At 42.6% G+C, this 23535-nt stretch overlaps 1 protein-coding gene across 1 annotated transcript in view; it reads right to left on the reverse strand.

The window, feature by feature from the left end:
- Window positions 1-254: 254 nt before the first annotated feature.
- Window positions 255-23535, reverse strand: part of rars1 (arginyl-tRNA synthetase 1) — a 34476-nt gene continuing 11195 nt past the window's right edge. Inside the window, exons 11-15 of the mRNA XM_049591365.1 lie at window positions 22587-22696; window positions 18799-18904; window positions 6818-6990; window positions 5130-5377; window positions 255-659 (exon numbers count right to left, since the gene is read on the reverse strand). Coding sequence (XP_049447322.1) covers window positions 550-659; window positions 5130-5377; window positions 6818-6990; window positions 18799-18904; window positions 22587-22696 — 747 coding nt within the window. The 3' untranslated portion in view covers window positions 255-549. The remainder of the gene's footprint in view (window positions 660-5129; window positions 5378-6817; window positions 6991-18798; window positions 18905-22586; window positions 22697-23535) is intronic.

Below are 23535 nucleotides of genomic sequence, written 5' to 3' on the forward strand. Positions count from 1 at the left end.
TGAAAACATTTCTGAATAAACCACAAGGTCGTATTATTTTTTGGTGCGACCATTATCGGATCATATGTCAGCAGTGAGAGTGATGCAGTCTCTCTCAGGAGGAAGTGATTCACTGTTTTTATTTTGATATTCCTGACTGACATCTTTTTGTTTATGGATCAAATTTCAGCTATCACAATAGTTTTTAGTAAAATATGAATCCTGGCTTTAGACTGACGTCTCCACAACTTAAAAATAATTGACAGCAGACTGTGTAGTATTTTGGTTTCATATTGGTTCTTTAATAAAAAAGATCCTTTACATGAGATGTTCTTTAATGGACTTTACATCAGTTATCTTTCCTCCCAGGATGGATATAATACCTTTGTGGACATATATTCTTAAAGTCCAGTGAGTTTTGGCTTCGACGTGAGCGAAAGGGACTCACGATTTTTATCTTTACTGTTTATTGACATGTTGTCACTTCACCTGTTGCTGGTCTGGACTCTGGTGAACTTGGATGCACAAGGGAGAAAAAACAAGGCAGAGGCAGGGTGGATCACTGTGACATCACATCTTGCCGACGGGGTTGATGCCCAGGATGTCAAAGCACTTGGCCATGATGGCGGCCGTGGCTTCGCAGAGCAGCATCCTCCACATGTTGACCTTTACCACCTCACCTGGAGAGAGAGACGGAGATTTCACAGGTGAATACTGTGGTGGTTCTCTGACAGATCTACAGAGCTACTGCTTACTTTATGGATTAAGATTTTGCATAAAATAAATATATGAATATAAAACATGTTAAGATTAATCAGTGGTTTTAACCCCTTGCAACCCATCAGTGTCAAACATGTTAGAACGATCCATGAGATGTTTCAGTATCTGTCTGAGGCTCAATTATTTCACAAAAAAAGCTATGACTGGAGAAAAGGCTGTGAAATTACTATTTTTTTTTTTTTTTAGCAGATTTTTCTTCTCTCGTGCTCTGTAACTCATCTCACGACCACTCAGATTTATCTGTCTGTCTTTCATTATGACACTACAGGGGATAAAACTGACGATCATTTCCGTTTGCGACACCTCATGTACGTCAGGAAGATTATGAGAGTGATACTGTAGTCAAATAACATATATAATACATAATGGATTCAATCGGCGAGTTGAAGAGGGCAAAGAAAGTCTCAAGAGATGAGGTGAAGGGGATAAAAAGAGAGGAAGTGAGAATATTAACACATGTTGAGAAGTCGGGCAGATTGAAGAGGTGAGAGAAACAGTCAGAGGTGAAGCACTGAACGGTAACAACAAACAACAAAAGGTCAGAGGACACATTTAATGATGCTACCACCAACATGGCGGCGGCCGACACCGCCACATCGAATGAAAATCAGTGACCTGGCCATCTGCATCCACACGCAACATCCATGACCGTCCAGCCCATCAGGCCAAATTGCTACACGGAGCAGAAATCCAATAGAAATTAAGTCCGTAATGAGCAGCAGAGGGTGAATTAAACAGACAGGTCGTTAAAGGGGCGCAAACATCGATGATCATTGACAGACAGCAAAATTAGTTTGTAATTTTCACAAACAAGCAGACGCATCAGAGTATGTCGGAGGCGGACAGAGTGCTGCTGATGTTGAAGTGAAGCTGATGAGAAAGAAAAGTTTTGAAAAGATAAAAGAGGACAAACAGACGTTTCTATTAAAAATGTCTTCTCGCATTTTGGAAGAAAATATTAGTTTTTAATTGATGTCTCAAAGTCAGAATATTTTATCTTTTTAACATCTTAATTCATTTCATCAGGGGCTGTATTCACACACCATCCTAAGGTGTAAAGTAGCTCCTAGTGGTCCAGTTCGTCAGGCAGGACTAAGGTCTTGTCCTAAGAGTAAATCACACAACATTTTGTAACACTAAAACTGGCTCTGACAGGTACTCTAGAGGACGTTTATGTCACCAAGAACCACTTAAAGTAAAATAAAAAAAATGCGCCTCTCACTTCAATGTTTTGGAAGTAATTAATTTTTTAAAGCACATTTTGATGGTGCGTATTTTTACAAATTTGACGGGGAATGAGGAGGAGAAACTGACACATTTTTTTCATTTGACGAACACAATTATCATGACATGACAACAACTTTGATAACTTTTTAAGAAAAACACTTTTAAATCTTTTAATCGGTGGACTTTTAAGGACTAAAGGAATATAAACAACCAAGGACTGGACACATATTCAGACTGAAGGACTGCTTTAAAGGTGACGTTAGGGAGTCAACACTGTTTTGTATACTGAAACAAACCAGGCCTCCCTGAAATCTAATGATCACCTACTGTCTCCTGCTCAAAAGTTGTTACCTCGAGCGCTCTCTAGATCCATCTTGTGCATGAAAGCTAATAACTTGTGAGCACAGGACAAAACACGGCCTCAGGATCAGGAAACGTGACAGGATCCCCCTGAAGGTCTTTATCACGTTAGCTGGTATTGTGCTTCAGCTGTGCATATTTCCAAGTATATTTCAAGTGAAATTAGCACAAACCATGTGTGGCTGAACATATGTGGACATAAAGTACGTATCTGCCCGGCAAAGACACATCAACTGGAGTGAGAAAGATCAAACTACAGTTGAGCCTCTCTGGTTTATTTTGCCATGTTGTTAATTGTGTGCCAACGTTGGCCTTTGCCACTCTGTTGGATGCTTTTGTTCTTTTTTTACCCTTTAAAAGATAAAAACACGAACAGTATGTCAATCCAACAAATTCAGCTGACTTCAGCGATGACTGTCTGATGATCTTAGTCTCCGTTCACACAGACACGCTCTCCATCAGACTGAACTGTATATTTTATAACAAAGACAAATGATATAAAATAATAACCTCCAGCTGAGGTTACTGCCACAGAGCTAACTGAGAATTAGCATAATTAAGCAGCTCTAAGCCTGAAGTGCACTTCAGCACACCGCAGGGATAAAATGCTAACAGGAACAAGTGGAGGGCCAACAGTGTTCAGATGGCTTTTAGTGGAAACCCACTCCGAATGAAACCTCCTATTAATTGGCCGACTCCCATTGCGAGCAGAACTCTGAGGAACCGCTGCTCCTTTGTTTGCTTTTTGCACTTTTGACCTTGAGCGACTGTGATAGCGTGATGTGACTGTTTTTAGCAGCAAGGGATTACATTCTACAAGTAATTAGGGACCTCTGCCAAAGACGACTGGACCCACAGTTTGGGAATAAAAGGGAGGAGTTTGAGACATTGTAAAACCACCTCCATCTGCCTGCTCTCCAACTTGTCTCTCCCTCTCAGTGACAGACTCAGGATTTTTGAAGGGCAGGGGCGAAAAAGAAAAAGGGCACCTACTGCATGACATGGGGCCCACTGGTGCACAAAAAAACAAACAAAATTTGACCCCCTAAACATGCTCAAAAAGTGTCAGGACTGTCAATGTCAGGACTGGCAACAAATTTGATAGATTGAAAAAAATAACCCCAAAAGTGCCAAAATGGACTCTCTAGCGCCACCTAGGCCCACTAAAATGGCCACTGCAGCCTGTAGGAATGGCGTAGAAGGATCAAACCAAAACTGGCGTGTTCGTCTCATCAAGACCTACAAATCACGCACTGACACCCCTGACCTAACTCCAACAGGAAGTGAGGTAGTGCCTCTGAAAGTAACACGAGCAAATGTGGAGAAATTGTCAGTTGTGAGCTAGAGTGGAGAGGGGTCTAAAATTGTATAAAACTTTTGTCTACAACTGTCTATGTGGGCTGGAGGCCGAAACGGCGTGAGTCTGAGGTCCCGGCCAACACTGCTTGCAGCTTTAATAGAGTGTGCTAGGGCTGACGTCACAACCCGGAAGTTTAGCATCGCGCTGGTTCCCGGAAGAGAAAGTGAATGTGATTTTTGCATTGCGTTTTGGATTATGTCAGAAAATAAGCTCTGTGGCTAACACAAGTTTATGATACTTACAGGTTTTGTTCAGCGAGATAATCTTCACATATCAACACCTTTCATACCGCATTTGAAGCTTAAATGCGATCGCCAGAAGTAAAACAATAACGTTAGGCTTTAACGGACTACATGACTACTCCACGGTCGCATGACTCTTTACGTCACTGCCACTAAGCTTTCAACTGATTTCAACCGCTTTATTTTAAAAACATTGTATAATGGGGAAATCGGACTGTTTAAGCTAAATAAGAAGCTGTAATGGCGGACTGCCAGCACTCTCGCCTGTTCGGGGGTGATGACGTTTAATGTCCCCGACAGGGTTTGTAGTCGTATTGAGCAACTTATTAGCAACCGCCTTTTTTACGACACATAAAAGCTTCAGAATTCACAAGTAGGGTATTTACTGACGTGTTTTATGTCGTAGAACAAAACCTGAAACTCGCTTAAGCTTTTGTTAACCACAGACCTTATTTGAGGCATTTTACCAAAATCCCATTCAAAAATTGACTTTTAGACGAGAGAACCGGAGTTACGGGTTTACTGGCACACTATTACATTACTGTTATTGATCCCAGTAAAAAAAAAAACAAAAACAGGCAAGCTACAGTATAACCTGATCAAAGCATTTCCGTCAGCACACATGCACAGGGCTCGAGGGGGAAGAGTGGCCATTTTACACACTGTCGTCTTTTTACATGCGTTGGGGAGTACTACTGCATGTGTGCAAAAAGTTGTATAAAGTCTCTTGTTGTGTGAAGCCTGAAAGATGACCTCAAGTTATGACACTTGAGTTAAAATCAGCTGGATCAGAAGACCTTGTAGCCCACTCCTCATCTCTGCTGCAGGCTCCAGGCTACATTAGCTGCTTACTAGCATACCGCACCCGAATCTCAGACCTAACTATTGGCGGTCGACTTGCATTGTGGATATTGTGGATGCCAGGTTTTGACAAGGACGAATAATAAGTGGAATAAAAGGAACAATATCTCTGGTTCTGCTGCATTAAATCTGATCCTTTTTCAACAACCACCCGAAGTCCGACAACATTACTAGACTGTAATGTTAAACTGGTGAAGTAATCTAAGTGCCCTTAAACAAGACACTCAATCTCTTCCAGCTCCTCTGAGCTGTTAGAGGCTGACCCTGACCTCTGACCCACCCAGTGTTTCCTAACATATCTTATCTTCACCCCCGCGTACCTGTCTGTCTGTCCTTCTCCACGCAGTAGCAGCTGTCGTAGAACTCTGTGAAGGTGGTGGCGAGCTCGTACAGGTAGTCGCAGAGCGTGTGGAGCAGCAGGTCGTCCTGGATCTTCTGCAGGATCTCTGGGAAGCGGAGGATGCATTTCCCCAGCTTCCACTCCTTCTCGTGGTCCAGGAGGATCTCGGTGGTCTCTGCTGCTTTCCTCAGTGTAGCCTCATCGATGTTGGCCAGACGAGCGATGGACCTACAGGAAATTAATAACGCTGTTAGTAGAAATGTCACATATTACATTCCAGTAAGTTTAAAGAGCTTATAGACTACATTTCAACAAGTGGTCCCATGGTTATGAATCTCTATGGCACTATTATTAATGAAGCAAGAACAGCGGGTTACAGTTTGCTTTCACTTGCAGCAGCTGCTCCTCTAATCCATCGATCGGATCCAATCGGATCCAATCAGCTCTGATCGATCCGACCACAAACTGATCAGAAATGATGTCTTGAGTGAGACGATCAAATTGTTCCTTAACTCTTCATCCTGTGACTCAAGCTCGAACTGCTGCTGAGGAAAAAAGTAAAACTGCACTGCGTTCACGGACCCACAACCCCTCCTCCTCCCATCAACTCTGTCACACCTAGAGTATATTTCTGAGGGAAACGCTGCAGTACTAAGTACAGATCCTACCAGTGTCAGTAGGACTTCATAGTACATGCACTACCTTCTCCTCTGCTGCATTGTGCATCTCCATAAATACTTTGGTTAATCGACATTAAAAGGAACAATTACAGCAAGTGACAGGGAGTTAGCAACAAGACTCTACATATTCACAGAGTCTGGCCGCTGGTCACCAAACACAGCCAACATGCTTCTCCCCATAAAACCACAAATTGTCTTTTTTACACTTCAGTTTCTGTACAAATTACAGTACAGTTACGCTACCCTAATAGTCTCCTGGCTCCAGCGCCATACTTCACACTAAGACGTTTTCTTAATTGTGTAATTATATTTGAGCATGTGGCTACAAGTGGCAGCCATTCTGTTCTTCATTTTTTCTATCAAGACGCTCCAAGCTGAATAGCCCTGCTGAAGTCCGTCTGTGTTTCTGTCTTCTCTGACACTTGAACGCCCACAGTGGGGGGCAGCTGCCACCAATGAGTGCTCTATTGACTGACTGCAGGAACATCGAATCCTCTCAGGCGAGACTGCCCAGCACCCCCACCCCCCGCTGAAAAAAGAGAAGATCAATCTTAGCCGGGCACTGTGCCACCCCAAGACTAACACCTCCAGGGAAGCTGGAGAGGAAGGGGATCAACATAGCACTCTGCAGCCAGGAGACGGTCACTCGATACAGGGGATAAGGGGCGAGGAGAAATTGGGTCTTGCTGACTGGAAAGACCCCAAAGACTAATCCCTTGCCACAAGCTCCCACAAGAGCCAGAAAGGCTGATCAGATATGGGTAATGAAAGTATACTGGCACTGGTAGGAGGTTCTCTAACAGGGCAAAGTGGAGAGGAGGACACAGGCGAGAGAGAAACGTGTTGGAGGAACTTAATTTAACTTCCTAGGATACTTTCCCAAAGTGAGCAGTCGAGCTCACTTACCAGACACACACAGTCATCTTTTCTTCTGCATCACCATATGTGAACTTATCAGTGTTTCACAAGTTGAATATTTAACTCATACCTGATGCGGGTGAAGGCGTAGAGGAGGTACGCCGCCGTGTTGCCCCGGTCATCCAGCATCTTGTCAAACGAGAAGACGTAGTCGTTGATGCGGTTGTGGGAGAGGTCGGCGTATTTAATGCAGCCAAAAGCGACGGACCTCTGGGCTTTGGTCAGCTCCTCCGGGGTCAGGACCTGCAGAAAGACAATTTCAGCACAATATAGTTTCATTTAATAAAACAGACATATTAAAGACAGGTTTGGAGTCGACTATCCTCCCCTCCAACACTCCTTAAGACATTAAATATTCTGATAACTCTGTAGCTTTTTATCAGATTGTAATTACTGCAGGCAGTACGTCATCTTATGCTACCGACAGTAAAACCAGTGAGTTAAATTTAATCCAAATGATGGATCTAATTTCGTCACCTCAGGCAAAGATTAAGTTGACTTATTAAGTCACCGCCTTCCCTTGAATCTGTGTGTGACGTGTCTGATCCCGCAGGGAGTGAGCAGAGTGAGGAGGGGGTTATGCAGAAGGTTTCACGAGGTGATTCGACTGGGAAACAAAAACTTCCAGTAAAGCAGAGCGCTACAGACTGAGGGAACGGCATGACACCACAGGACAGAAAATAGTTATGCACATGACACAACAGTAAACAACATATGACAAGAAAGAGCACAACAGCTTAAGGCAAGTTGGACCTAAGATTTTTTAATGCTACTCTGAACAAAACTGAAGACCAATTTTACAATAACCAAAAGCAAAGACAATGGGCAGTTTTGTGTTCGTCACTCTTCATGAGGGACACCTGCTGTTGATGTAGAGGCCGCAGCAGAACGTATTTTAGCCACCTAAAAAAAAGGCCAACCAAAAAAAAAAATAAAAAAAAAAAAATAAAAAAATCAGTAACAGTTTGCCTTTTAAGTGTGCATATATTGAGAATATTTCCACCGCTTTACCTTGCCACAGAAAGCCTTTTCATTGGGGAAGCCAATAACAACTTCAGTCCCCATCTATGCTCTCATCAAAGCCACCAGACTCCATTGAGAAAAAGCGTTAATTTCAGCTAGCTGAACACAGGAGCTGCTGGTGTGCAGCTGCCTTTATCAGTTTGTTTGTCTATGTTACTGTGTGACTTTGATGAATTCAAATTAACTTTTTAAAATGCCAAAGTCACACAATAACAGACAAAACCAACTAACTGAGGCAGTGGTAGACCAGCAGCTCTCTTCTTCAGTGATGTTAAATTACTGTTTTTCTCAATGGAGTGTGGCTTTAAAGGCAGCGATGTAATGGCTTCAGTTTCCTGTTGGAAATCCCTGTCCGACAGCAACGTTACGCGGTAAAAACATTAAAATATAGCATATTCTGAAACTGACAGATTCTTCAGGGGTGCCTCAGTAATGCCGGTTAACTGAATTGAGCACTTCTAAGACTAAGGCTGTACAGCAGGAGTGCGGGTTAAAGTCTAGCAAGTGCCCTTTGCTGCACTTCATCTCCTCCCTGTCCACTGCCCTTTGTTGTCTCTCCTTCTATCCTCTGTCAAGTAAAGCAGAAATGCCAAATAAAAATAAAATCGATTTTTTTAGGTGGCTCAAAAACATTTTGTGGCTGACCCCTCCACAGCAGTACATTATTTATTTTCTGTGTCACTACTTGTGCCTGCTTCTGCAAGGGGGCGTGCCAACCACCATCTTCTAAATGAAATACACTCGTTCAACTCACTGGATATAGACCGTGGCTATGAGCCATACAAAGCTGCCAATGGGCCACTGATTTTGGCCAGGATTCTCCCTTCCTTCCACTTTCTGCACGTACCGCTTCCAAACCCCCTTCACTACAGGAAACAACAACAACAACCTCCGAGCTAACAACTCACACACTGCAAAAGTTTTGATACAGAGCGAGATCGTGCAGTAAGGCACGTCAGCTTTGTTCTGCCGGTGAATTGTCTGCAACAAATACAACTAGTGAACGCACCTCAGACAAGTCCAAACTCTCATGCCCAATCTTGATCCATTTTCTGACACAGTCGGTCAAAGCTGATTTGCAACGTCTTTTAACTCTGGCAGCAGCATGCGGCGGTGACACTGACTTCACTTACGTACCGATCCATTCCATTTCACCCCGATGCAACTTTTACAGGAGAACCATTGCGTTATCCTGGGCGTAGTGTCACCCAAGATGACTGTGATTAGTTTAAAGAAACAAAAACAAGCCTAAGCGTTTTTTCCCTGATAACCAAAAGATAATTGGTCACCCCAGACCTTTCTTTAGCACTGACACAGTAGTGTGGAGATAGGTCTTGTAATGCAAGAATAGTAATACACTGACTTTGGATAAGTACCTCATACAACCCGACTTCAAAAGATCCGGACTATCCCTCTAAAGGCCAATCACGAGCCATAGCAGGACAGGGCAGATGAGACCAGACATACAGGGATAGGACCACAGAGGTCAGGAGCAGTACGCACACACACCAGGACAGGGAGTAACAGGACAAAAGAGGAAAGAACAGAACATAACAGGATGCAAAAGTATGGGACACAATAAAGCAAAAAAAGAGAAATTGGGTCAGGAATAAATAATAGAAGACAGAGGAGCAGATCTGAGTGTAATACAACACAACAGGAGAAAACAAATCTTAGCAGCAGCGTTAGCGGCGCAGGCTGAGGTTCATGGAGGCCAGGGTTGGGGTTTGTTTTAATGAGGCAGGGTTAGCAGATGGTAGACGTGGGCACCGACCCAGACAGACAGCAGAGCACCAGGCCAGAGGGGCCTGCAGGGATACTGTGTTGGCACCAGTTTCCCACAACCTTCTCAGCATTAAAATCATTGCAGTTCAACTGGAAGTCACTGACTGTTTACACTGCACCAAGTACTCCAGATAATACTTAACCAGGTCAGATTCTGTTTTTTTCTCTCATGTTTATCCCCCTGCAAGTTTAATTTCAGATACAAACCCCTCAACACATAACACATACACTCAAATTAACACAAAAGTCAGGCTTTGCTGTGTGAAGTAAAGGGAAAACAACAGCTAACGATAGCCTTGGGATGAGGGGAAAGGCTTGTGAACAGATATTTTCTGGGTTGAATCCAGAGATTAGGTGGGACAATCTAAGGTTAGAAGGTAAAAAACACTATGACCTTGTTAAACTTCTTTTAACAAGGCCCAGTTGAGCTGCTCAGGGGCCACTGACAAAGAACTGTTGTAGCCGGGGGATCCTAGCGGCTGAGTTTGGGCCATTTGTGAGCGTCAGTCGGGGCACCGTCGTAAAAACACAAAGTGCACACACACAAGTAGAAAACTGTATTCTATGAAGTGTTCAGAAGATTTTCAGATCCTTCTCTGTCCGAGTTTTTTTAGGTGATGTATTTAAAACACAGCTGTAGTAGCAGTGGGGTTGTACCAACTCAGAATTACGTACATTGAATTGAATTTGGCTGTTCAATGGGAATATCTGACTTAGGACTGGGCAATATGGCTTAAATATTGCAACATTATTAGGCTATATTGCGATACACGCTATAACACACCTCGTCTGCTCACACTATCGCTCATGACAGAGTGATCTGGATGGGCAGAGGGGTGTGTGTGACCTATCATGTTTGTGAGTCTTTCTTTGTGTGTGTGTGTGTCTGCAAAAAGGAGAAATCCACTGGAGAGAGAGCGAAAGAACCGAAACACAGAGGCGAGTCTCATGTTGGTGGCTTAAAAAAAACGATGTTCATGATACAGTCATTGTATCTTACTATATAATGCCGGAAACTCTGTGCGTGTGTCTGTTCCACGTTTTTCTCCTCACTGACTTGGTCAATCCATGTGAAATTTGGCACAGTGGTAGAGGGTCATGGGAGGATGCGAATGAAGCAATATTACATCAATTGGCCAAAGGGGGGCGCTATAGCAACCGATTGAAATTGCAAACTTTGAATGGGCATATCTCATGCCCTGTATGTGGTAGAGACATGAAACTTTGCACAGAGATGCCTCTCCTCATGAGGAACACATTTGCCTCAAGAACCCATAACTTCTGCTTATATAGATTTTCCGCCATTTTGAATTTTTTGAAAAACACTTCAAATGGATCTCTTCCTAGGAAGTTTGAGCGATCTGCATGAAACTGGGTGAACATAATCTAGGGAGCAATATCTAAAGTTCCCTCTTGGCAAAAGTTGGAAAACTTCCTAAAACTGAGCTTCTATAAGGCAATGAATATTGCGGAGGGCGTGGCTCATCACATAAAGGTGTCTAACATCTCAAGGGTTTCACCCATCACCACGCAACTTTGTAGGCATATGACCACACATAATCTGAGGGGACCCCTCCATTATTGACCCCATCAAACAAAATGGGGGCGCTAGAGAGCTCATTTCTTATCTCGGCCTAACCGCCATATGGATTTTTACTAAACTTGGTAGATATGTAGAACAGGACGCCTCAAGGTGACTGGAGAAATTTAACTCTAATTGGCAACTGGGTGGCGCTATAACAACAGAAAAATGCTTCAAAATGGTTAAAATGTGACTGATCGCTGTGGCTCCCCCTGTGGACCAATGTTGTTGTTTTCTAATTTTTGATATGACTAAGTCATGGTATGGTATGCTGTACATAATCACAGAAACTGTCAGTGTCAGGATTGGCATAGGTAGAAGGTGACAAAGCTACCAATGGGTATGGACTAGTATTATTGAACTATGGGTTTCACATTGACTAGGGCTACAGGAATACATTTTTGGGTCACACTGGATTCATCTGTGAAGAGAACCCTTCTTCAAAGATCCAAACCTTATTGGAGGTGAGCAATTGCCCGATTACGTCAGTACAGATGACGTCCTGCAGTAATGTCAAGACCCTGCTGAGGATGATAAGCAGGATTGCATCAGCAGTAGGACTGTGTGATATGACGATATATATCGTGTGACGAGAGAAAAATGTCTATCGTTTCATATTTTGCTCTATCGTTTATATCGTTGTGACGCAAATTACACTTTTTACTTTAATACTTTTCATCATTTGGAGTCTGTCCATCTTTTGCACGGATCTCATGGATAAATTACTCTTCTTGGTTTTTTAATTCGCGAAGCTTTTACGGCACTTACAGTAACATAACGAGTTTATATAATTCCACCGCTGTCTGTCTCTGCTGCGCTGCACACGCTGAGCACAGCCCCGCAGAGATGCAGCGAGACAGACAATATTCAGCCCAAATCATGTGGTGCGGAGTACAGCCTCAGTGTTGAGCAGAGGTGTGTGGGGGTGAGGGCGTGTTTGTGCTTTATAACATAACCGCTGTGAAACAATCAGAAAATAACATTTTATTGATCTGATTCACCAGCTTTCTCGCTACCAGCGAGTCGGTTGTCTGACTCATCGTAATGTTATCAAACGAGGAGAAATGTCCTCCCCTCGTCCTACTAACGTTTTTGTACTCCCTCATGGCAGAGTTTAAAGGACGACAACTTTTATTTATCGGATTAAAAATGACCTATATCATGATATGAGATTTTGGTCATATCGCCCAGCCCTAATCAGCAGTTGGGTGACTGGTCTCCGATGATGTTGCAGGTGAAGACATTGGATGGGGCAGTCCTGGGCTAACATGGTTACACATGCTCTGTTGGCTGTGAGGCTGGTTGGATGTACCGCCAAATTCACGGAAATTAAATCTGAGATGTATTAATGGTAGTAAAATGAACATTCAGTTCACAGGCAACAGCTCTGGTGGACATTCCTGTAGTCACCATGCCAATGGCACGCTCTCTCAAAACTAGCAACATCGGTGGCATTTTATTGTGTGTTAAAACTGCAAATTTTAAAGTGGCCATTTATTGTGACCATCCCAAGGCACACCTGTGTAGTAACGAGTCTGTTTAACCAATATCTTCATAGATCATCTTGGAAAAGTAGAAGCGCTAACAAACATGGATTTGAACACATTTGTGACCAAATATTGAGAGTTTTAGTTACACTTTTGTGTGCATATAAAAAGTTTCAGGTCTTTTTTTGAACTCATGAAAAATGGGAGTGTTGGAGTTAAATTTTTGTTCAAGGCATTAACATTTTTTCAGAAATTCTGATGACAGGTTACTTTCCTATCGCCATCAAAGGTGCAACCACAAGGAACACCTGGATTATGGTTCTCATAACATCACGACAAAGCTTAAGTCTGTGTTTTCCTGACTGTAAAGGTGACAGCTATAGTTAGGGGACATAATTTCCTGAGTTTAATGAAGCGATATCATATACGTTATAATTCAGTACTATTGGCTAATTAGGTGACGCTCACTCCAACTAGCATTAGTTATTTCCAGACAGTTCCGTCTGTCCGAGTTTTTCTCTTAAACTAAAACACAAATGTGACAAAGACTGACGTGTTTTCAGCAAACAAGACAGAAAAAGCATCAGCGTGGCTGCAGACACAGCGAGGTTCAAGCTCACACAGGATACAGGAAGAAAAGAGAAGCATGATGAAAAGATGGAGGGGAGGAAGTATAAAAGACAGTGTGTGTGTGTGTGTGTGTGTGTGTGTGTGTGTGTGTGTGTGTGTGTGTGTGTGTGTTCAAGAGAGACCACACACAGTGGGGCCGTCCTCAGGGCTCAGCAGATGAGAGGAAAAATTTCTGTTGGCGTCGTTTCATATTTCAGTCTCTGGATGTGATCAGAAGGATCCAGAGTTTGGCTCGGTTCGCGCAGGATGAGAGCGCGAAGAATTAATGGCTACTGTAGAGTGAGATGGTCATTACTGTAAAATAAGCCTCGTCATTCTGGGTGAATCAAAAGCTGGGCGCAAGGCGGAAATAATGAGCTGCTCACTGGACGGTGTCCCTCTCACTAAATGGCTGCTTATCAAAGATTAAACATTTGACAGGACATATTGACATAAAATGATTATTATACAAGTTAAAAAATAATATGCAATATTCTGACAGTAACCAAGGTAACCATTTATTCTGAGGAGATATTGGAGGAATAAAGCAGACTTCCTACAGACATTTAAATATGAAACAGCCGGTCAGAAATAAAACTGCTCAGATTTATATTCATAAAAACAACAACACAACTCCTGAGGTTCTGCAGCTGTGTTCGTCTTTCTCATTTGTTGTTTTGTCCTTTAACTTTTTCATCTTTTCCAAAAATATATGATACATTTTTACAATTTAAATCTTTTTAATGTGCAGTTCAAAAGGTCTCAGGCCGAAATAAAACATAACTCACTCTTTGTTTACTACCATAACAACGATGTGTTTGTGTGCTGAAGAAACTCTGCAGAACTTTTTATTCTTTTCTCTTTGTTCATCGTGTTGGTGGAGCAACGTCAGGGGATAAACCAAAGGTGGACTGACTCATCCTCCTGGGAACATAAATGTCTATACCACATTTCATGGCAATTTGTCCAGTATTTGTCAAAGATATTTTCAATGTTCCCACACATTTTTGCCCAATATTTTTTCAAAACTTTCCTGCAACTTTTCCTAATATTTATTTATTATTTATTTTTATCCTAACATTTCCATTACTCTATAGCCATGTTTCCATCAGCCTGTTTAGATGCGCATCTAGAAGTATCACATCGGGAAAATTATGATGGAAACGCCAAAATCTGAATTAAAATCCCCTGATTCGCACAAACTAAAATACGCTCGCTTGAGCCGGGTTTTGGTTGATTCAAAAAAATGTTGATTCGCAAAACGGGGGATGGAAACAGTTATGTTCAAATCAAGTCTGTCGTAGCGCACCTCTCTCCATGGTGATATCCACACTCTGGGTCGGGAAGGCAGTAATGCATTTACAAGCTGGTTGCCAACCGCCAGAAAACGTAGAAGAAGAAGAATGCGACTAATCAAGTCTGTCGTAGCGCACCTCTCTCCATGGTGATCTCCACACTCCGGGTTGGGAAGGCGGTAATGCATTTACAAGCTGGTTGCCAACCGCCAGAAAACGTAGAAGAAGAAGAATGCGAGACTTGTTTTGTTTCCGGTTCTGCGGAAAACTCGCGGGAGTTTGTGGGTTTCACCAAAGTCCGTACATTTAATGGAAACACACAGGATTCTTATTTCTTTGAATGCACATTTCCCAATGATTCAAATCACTTTGGATGGAAACATAGCTTATGACAACTACTTTGTACTTTAAAATGGATAGGCCTATATGACAATACAGCTATACATTATAAAACATACACTTGCCAGGCATTTACAGTTAAGTAAAAAATTGCCAATTTTACTTGCTTATTAGGGATTCCCGCTGCCAACGAGCTGCTTATGCTAACAGACCAGACCGAAACATATGGTCACTTCACAAATGTCAACGTCGTGCCCCTTTTTGAGGAGATAAAAAAATTAAGGATCCCATAGATAGATATCAATGCAATTTGACGTGTTTTGGACAATAATTTTAACAAGACTGCTTGCATTTTTCCCTCATTAAACAATCATTTATTTTATAAACATGTCTGATTTTGCAAACTTAGTTTTCACATTACCTTAACAAATCAAGGTTTTTTATTTTACTCTGGACCAAAGTGTTGGACCGACAGATAAGAGTTCAGACACAGGGCTGTGGCTCAGGGGGTAGAGAGAGTCGTCCACTGATTAGAAGACCGGTGGTTTGGCTCTTTCACTCTGCATGTCAAAGTGTCCCTGGGCAAGGTACTGAACACCAAATTGCTTCTGATGGCTGTGCTGTCAGTGTGTGAATGAGTATGAATGTTAAACTGCACCTTGTATGGTAGCCTCTGCCACCAGGGTATGAGTGTGTGTGTGAGTGCATGAATGAAACATGCAAGTGCAAGTCCATTTAATATTTAAAAACTTAGAAATAACTGCTCAAATTAGGAGAGAAAGTGATGCAAAATTGTGAGGTTTTTCTCTTCTCATGTGTCTTAGATTTTTACATTTTTACTTCACAATAGGTTCTAGGAGGAGGAAAAACATGGCCGCCCTGGACTCTGTAAGAGGTACAAGTTTTTTGAACCTCTGACCACACCCAACAAAACAGCTGGGTTTGGATGACCAAACATACCCAGCTGTACCGCACATCATGTCACAGCTGCACAGGGGGTAGAAAAATCATGTTGTCACCACTAGTTGTCAGGGTGAGCCAGATTATTAGACTGCACTGAGCTCAAGTTAGCCAACCTGACTCAGCTAGGTAAGACTCTCAGAGCGATCCCAAGATTTGGGGGGTCATTGATAAACCCTCAGTTGCTATAGAGTGTGTACTAGAGATGGTAACAATTAATAGACAATATGTTGCAATGGATTTTGATATTTTATTTGAGTCAAGCGTATTTTTTAATGCCTTGCAACGAAAGCGCCACATTACACTGCACTACAAACGCTGGCAGCGCTGTGTGTGGATTCTGCACTGAGCGGAAATGGAGGAGAAATCTGTTAATATACAGTATATATTGTGTTTCCTCTGATGAACCCACACTGACAGGCGGGTCCGTCCTCTCTTCCTGCATGCTCTACCCTTCCCCTCATCCAAATCAAGTGGACATGGGGCTTATGCCTACTTAAAATCGTGTTTTTGTACAGAGAAGCCAGGATTGGAGGAGAGAAATGTATGGAACATATCAAAGGTCCCAGCTGGAATCAAACTGGTTTGTTGCAGTTGCGGGCTATGAAAACTTCATCTGTCCAGTGTACAGCTGCTAAATGGTTCAACCAGTCCGGTGTTCTCTGTGCTTCTGATAGAACATCTGTCCCTGAGATATCTGCCAGTACAGTGGAGGTGAATGGCATTGCATGTATGCTGCTCACTAAAATGTAGTAAGAAAATAATTTAACATCTCTTTCCACAACACCTATTTGACAAGAACATCTGACCTAGTTGTTCACTTAGCAGCTTTTTCCTGAGCTTTCAGCTGAATCTCACGGCCACATCAATAAACTCTCTGCTCAAAAAGTTGGGGGAAGCTCAGCAAAAGGCTGGAACCATGAGTGACTGATTTGCCAACCAACAGTCCCAAAGACAAGGACTACGTTTTATGCTCAGCTGCTTGTTACTCTGTTTCTATGTCATTAAAAGCAGTTCAAATATAGACGATCCAGAGATTGAAAATTAGTGAAAATTAATGTTGATTTTATGATGCTGAAATTCTGTTAGCATCACATGAAATTGGTGGCGGCCTTCATTTAACCCTTCTTTCGTCAGTTCAAGCCAAGCCAGCCAACGCGGGTTAATCCCTGGTCATGACAATTCAAGCTCTGTTTAGACGACAACAGTTTCTCTAAAAACAGAAAAGTCTGTCCTTTGCGTATGCACGCCAGGCCAATGGGTGGCAGTGTAAATTTGCAAAGCAACACCACGGCATGACACCATGCGCCTCTCTTCCTCTCCAACGCGGTGATTACAAACCAAAACAAAGAAGGACGACGAGGTGGAGTTGCTACAGTAACAGATCTACACTTCACTTCAAATCAACAGGGCGAGCAGAACAAACAGAGCTCGGCATTGTTGTTGTGACGGTCGACTTTCTCGAGCATGCCTAGTGACTGGAACCGTAATGCGCATGTGCGAAAAGTCAAGTGCAAGTTTACATGACAACGAAGACGCTGCCGTTTCCAAAAAGTTGCACTCTGGAACCCGTTTTCAAATCGTTGTGTTTTCAGGCACCCAAAACACTGCTGTCGTGTAAACGATCGGCCAAAACGCAACTAAAGTTTACCGTTTTCAGCTGAAATCGTTGTCGTATAAACGGGACCCAACCTGGATCACAACCCTGGAGCAATACAGACCAGTTGCCTCATGTGTTAGAAATGGGCGGGGTATTTTGGCTCTGTCCTGAAACTGTTTTGGGTGAATGTTCACATGGTTATTATTAAAATTTTGGGTTATAATATACCTAGATCATGCAAGGCATTGTACTTAGGCAGTATGGCAGGAGGAACTGTGTTTAGAGAAGACAGATACACACTGAAAATCTTGTTGGCAGCTTGTAAAAAGGCCATCACAAAGAGATGGTATAAGGCTGTTTGTGTTTTATATTTTTTTCTCTACCTTTTTATAACATTTTTAAAAACAACAAAAATAAAGTGTTAATGGAGAAATGGGTGGGAGGTTTATACATGATACTCAGAAATAGCGTTCTGCACTTGAATCCCTTATTGTATAGTATATTAGTCGGCACATCTATAAACACAATTAACCTACCTGGTTTGGCCTGTAATATTATGATTACTTCAACTGTACTGCTTTTTCAGTGCCTTTAATTTGTCTGTGACCAGTTTCTGTGTCCGGTGGTCACCTCTCTTATTTAGCAGCTTCATTATGTTTGCACACACTACATTGTCCTTCACTGTTCCAATCATCCGCCGCTTAATTTCTTCCTGGAGCTTCTGCATTTCAAGTCTTGCCACATCTGCAGGTTGTTCAAATGGTAGCTACAGGTAAAAACATTCCTGCTGCCACTGCACCATTGGGCTGTGGCGACCTGTGACAACTGCATCATGGCTGCGTGCCCTATTCACAACCAGTGAGATAATTTGTCTCGCCTTGGCTGCCATTCATACTAACATCGACCCTTGCCCAACCCACTTCTTAGCCTTCTCAGTGCTGGTTCAGCCCAGGTTGAACCCTCAGTGTGAAAGCGGTCTGATACTAACAGGACAAATAAAACCAAAACTGTCTGCATGGCTGGACACCACTGAAGGATAAGAGAAGATTAGGTACAGTGTTTTTGCCCTTTATCAATGTCACCTTTCTCTTTCAGTTTATGAGACAGCAAATGTGTCCTACAGCAGAATTCAACTTTTTTATGATGCTCAAAAGTAAAAGCTCATGTGAAGGGTATGGACTTCATGTCCTCACAAAATGATGCAAAGAAATGCCGCCAAACAACACACTCTCCTCTTGTAAATCAGTGGTGAGGCATGAGACACATTCTGACATCAACGTGATGAAGAGAGAAGAGAGGGATGGTCTCTCTCCTCCCTTAATTTCCTCCATCAGCAGCCTTTGTTGCTGAAGAAATGATAGATGCTCTCACCTTGTCTCTCTCCTTCTCCTTCAGTTTGTCCATGGACCTCTTCAGTCCCTCCTCCAGCAGGTCCATCAGTCTCACCGTGTCTCCTGACCGGGTCTTAAACTTCTTCCTGAGCAACAAAGACAAGAAGTTAAGTGAGAACTTTCTAGTGAACTCTGAAATCACAGAGAGAGAGACAAAATAAAGGGTTATGAGACTTTGCAGTGTATTTTTGTGTTGTGACGTCTCAACATCCCCACACAGAACTTTCCAGGTACTCAGGTTTGACTTTCTGCTGCCAATAGTTACTGCGACAACAAACTACTAGATTCTGCTTGCCGACACCTCGGGGCACAACATTTTGTACAATCAACCAAATCAGATACAAGCAGAACATGAGCCAAAAATTTAATAACCCCCCTTTTTTCCCTCTGTTTACTTGCAGCCATAACATCTCCCCCAGTGGCTGCTTTAAGCCCTTATTGTCTGGATGAGCGATTATGAAAACAGCATGATAAATTTCTAATGGAGTTTGGAGTAGCGCAGACATTGTGGGGCCAATTTACGCCCCCTCAGGTTACTGTGGGGCGTTTAGCAGCACTTAGTTATGGCCTCTGCGAAGCGTAACATCAACCTCCTGCCTGGGCTTGGCTCTTCTTCTCTGGACGATTGATTGGGAAAAAACAACAGTGTGACAGATAGTGTTCAAATTATAGAGCCTGCTCACCTATCAGCCACACGGTAATCACTGCTTACTATAAAAAGGGAATAAATAATACACAGGGGATATACAGTAGTACGCAGACTGTACGTGCAACTGCTTGGGAAAATAAACCGGGACTGAGAAGTGGAGTGAAGAGAGAGAAGGAGGAGGAGGAGGAGGAAGAAGATGTGAAGGTGGGCGAGAAGAGGGAGTAGAAAGACAATGACAAAGAGAAGAAGATGAGGAAGAAGATGACAGTGACGATAAAGGGAGGAGACAAGAAGAGGAAGGTGGCGGAAGTGATGGGGAAGATGAAGACGTGGAAGACACAGCAGGAAATGAAGGACGGTGACGAGGAGTACAGGAAGAGAAGGAGAATCAGACGGAGGACGAGAGCAAGTAGGAGACCAGAGCTGAGAAGGGTAGATGGAAGAAAGAGAAGAATGACAAGGAAGAGGAGAAAATAAGGTAAAGGGTGAAGGAGAGAAAGAAAAGGATGATGACGCAGACCGAACCAAAGCCGAGGGAGAGTCTGTAGCATGAAAATAAAAAAACTCAAACATGCTCAGCAGGTTTTAAAGGATTCTTACAACTTGTGTCTTACTTTCATGGTTTTGTTCATCATTTCTATCGATTATAATAATGTTTAACTCATCAAGGTAATTGCTGAAATTTAGGAACACAAATTAAAACAGCACAATTCGATCATTTTTCTTTTCAAAACAGTAACTGTGTTTTGTTTTATACAACTAAGACAATGAGAACATATTCAAAGTGTGTGGCTTCATAACTTCTGCCTTCCATATCTGCCATATCCCATGCTAGGCTACAACCAGCAGCTCTATAGCTTGCTGCATCAGTCAGTTAGCTGATTGGTTGTGGTCTTTGGCTGCCACAGTTTTTGCTCTCGGAGGCTGAAATTTGGCAAGGGGGTCAAGTGAGTGTGTGTGTGTGTGTGTGTGTGTGTGTGTGTGTGTGAGAGAGGCTGAATCCAAACGTCTGGACTTCACCTCACTTGCAGACTCACAAACTTTGCAGGCGTGTTGCCAGGAAGTCTGGGAGTGCTAAGACCGGTCCAAATTCACAATTCAGCCGGTCCATAAAGGGCCTAAAGCGGACTTTCTGCAGACTTCCAGAGAGTCCGCTCAGGGTGCAGACTTCAGCAGACTCCACTGATTTAATCACCCACAATTCATTGCAATACGGATGTATCGTGGTAGGTTTTTTTTGTAATAGCCGACTAAAAAAACAAAACTTATATACATGTAAAACAGTTACTGTTGACTATTAAATCAAAAATTGAATTGTGTACGCCAGAAATAATATTCAACAACATCATGATACAGACATATGTAGAAATATAGGCTACAGAGAGTAATCAAAATGCATGGTATTATTGCTGCCTAACCCAAAGGTTGTGCAGTGTAATGCCAAATATACAGGCTAGAAAAGAGGCCGAAAAACAACAGAAGAAAAACAGAATCTTCTGATGTAACTGGTTAGTCATAGCCCGGTCTTTATTTCCAAACATCTCTGTATGTGATGGTCTGCAGTTTGTATGTTACACAGAAATGTATTTTGTTTCACTCACCAAACAACCCTATACATGCGATTTATATCTTGTTGTCTGCAGGGACAGATGAGCAGACAGCTGTTAAAATGATTGTGACCCTGGCTCGGACGTTTCCGTGGTAACGAGTAAAACAGTCTCGAGGATCGTCTATCAGCGGCTTGCTGTCTCTTCCCTTGCAGACTAGAGTCAAATTTCTCTAAGGAGACCAATACATGAACTGAACTGAACTGACTTTACGTGATGACGGTGAACTCGTCACAGCACGGTGCACATTTAGATTCAGCCAGAGTGTGTGTTTGTGTTCATGCTAATTGGCTGAAAGGGGGCGTGGCCTTCTGCCTTTGAAGGTTTCAGCATTTTAAAGTCTCAAGTTGCGTCTCAAGTCTGAGTTTTTAGGAGTTAAGACAACTTCAGTCCTGGTCTCAACACTTAAAGTCTGACTCTGACACAAGCCATCTTTCATCTTTCGGTTGTTGTTGTGGTATGTTCGACTGGCTCTCATCAGCAGCCATTCAGCCAGTTGACTGTTCCCAATTTGTATTTCAAGCACACGATGAAACTGCATATGATTATGAGTGGCTAGTTTAGTGTGTTAACGTGTGTTGTGTTCAGACTGACTAACTTTCACACTGCTAAAGAATGTGTGTCAGAAAACAGGAGTTTCTTGGTTGCAATCTTTGTTGTGTGTTCACATTAAACTTTTAACTTTTGATAAAAGATAAGAAGCAGCCACCGGTCTTTGTCTGCACTGTTTTTTTTTTTTTTTCAAGTCACCTCGGTGTGTCTGTGTTTATTCTGTGTTCAAACTGAAAGCGTCTCTCCAATTCGATCTCATGTTGTCACTGTCCAACTTTTAATTACTGCTGTCCACCTACTGCACAACTTTCCCGCTCCCTCCCGCACCTCCACATGCTGAGTAATAACAGCTCTGCATCCTTGTGTTTGAACCAACAGTTCAAACACTGAGCGTACTGTTTGTGGACCAGCGGCTGTATATTTTTCCTTTTTATTTGTGGATGCGGTCGGGCAGTAAAATTCTTGTTTTTTATGTATGATAATAAATGCAATAAAAACATGAAGCAGTGGTGATAAAGATACAGTGAAGGACATCCAGATGATTATAGTGTGGTGGAGTTGGAGAAGTCTCCATCTTCAGAGGAGCTGCTGGTCTTTGTTGGTCTGATGACGGCAATTTGGATTTGTGTTAAACTGTTATTAGTCTGTGTGCAGCTCCACCACTCGGTCCTTCAGTGCTCTCAGTATCAACACGGTCAGAGTCAAGAGTTTCACTGCCAGAGTCTGAACTGACTGATTTTTGGATTCATGTAACAGCCTGGATGCTTTAAAAAGCCATTCAGCTTGGATGTGGGACAATTTGGGAAATATGTATATTTGCTTTCTTGCTGAGAGGCTGCTAAGAAGATCCATACCACTCTTGTATTTGTTCATTTAGTATCATAAAAAGATGGAGAGAGAGAACATCTTATAAAGATCCAGACAGTCACAAAGAGTCGGCTCTGTGTGTTGTACACTCACTTGTCTTCCCCCAGCACCACACCAAAGCCTGCGTGCTCCACCCGGGTCACCTGGGGGTCGTACCAGCCAATCATCTGAGCCGCAGCGAACACCACCTGGAAGTGTGTGCCCTGAAAGAGAAGACACACGCACAAATACAGTGACATATAACATAAATGTCATGTTGTACGTCCCAGATTAAAAGAAGACTTCCTATATGTCACAGCTGCCTGGAACAAAACTGAATCCTGAGCGGCTGCAGAGTTCAAACACACACACACACACACACACACACACACACACAGAAACGGACACAAACAATAAAGTACATATATCATTGTACATTTTGAAGACTTTGTATTTTTATGTGGCAACTTTTAAGACACCTTTAATGACTTTAATTTCATTTAAGTCTCAGGGCCCTGTCTTACACCTGTCACAGCTGCATGCAGCGCAGCACAACTGTTATTACGAGTTTCAGACCAACGCAGTTGTCGCTTTCTGAGCCTGCACCCAGCTGTGCTCATGGACGTGCAGTTTAGGTGCATTGTTGACATACTGCTATTTCGAAACAGCCCAAAGTGACTGCGCCTGTGACCAACAAAAACCTGGTCTGAAGTCAGTGGCGCTGTATTTTGCTGCTATTTTGAACGCATTCATCAGACATTTTGTTGTTTGTTTAACTAAATAAAAGGTCCACTGTTCTAAAATCTCAGTCGGCCAATAGGAATTACAGCTTCATTTCTCATCAGGCAAGTGAGGACAAGGAGTGTAACTGATTTTTTTTCAGACACTAAAAGTTAAGTCCTGTTTACTCTGACAGGTTCATGACTACAGTCTTTACTCTCAACTCAACTCAAATTTATCTATAAAGCACATTTAAAAACAACTCACGTTGATTAAAGTGCTGCTCAGATGGAATAAAATGCTAAAACCACACACATAAGAGGCAATATAACTGTCAGGTGCA

Source organism: Epinephelus fuscoguttatus, linkage group LG12 (assembly GCF_011397635.1).
Source record: "Epinephelus fuscoguttatus linkage group LG12, E.fuscoguttatus.final_Chr_v1".
NCBI classification, from domain to species: Eukaryota; Metazoa; Chordata; class Actinopteri; order Perciformes; family Serranidae; genus Epinephelus; species Epinephelus fuscoguttatus.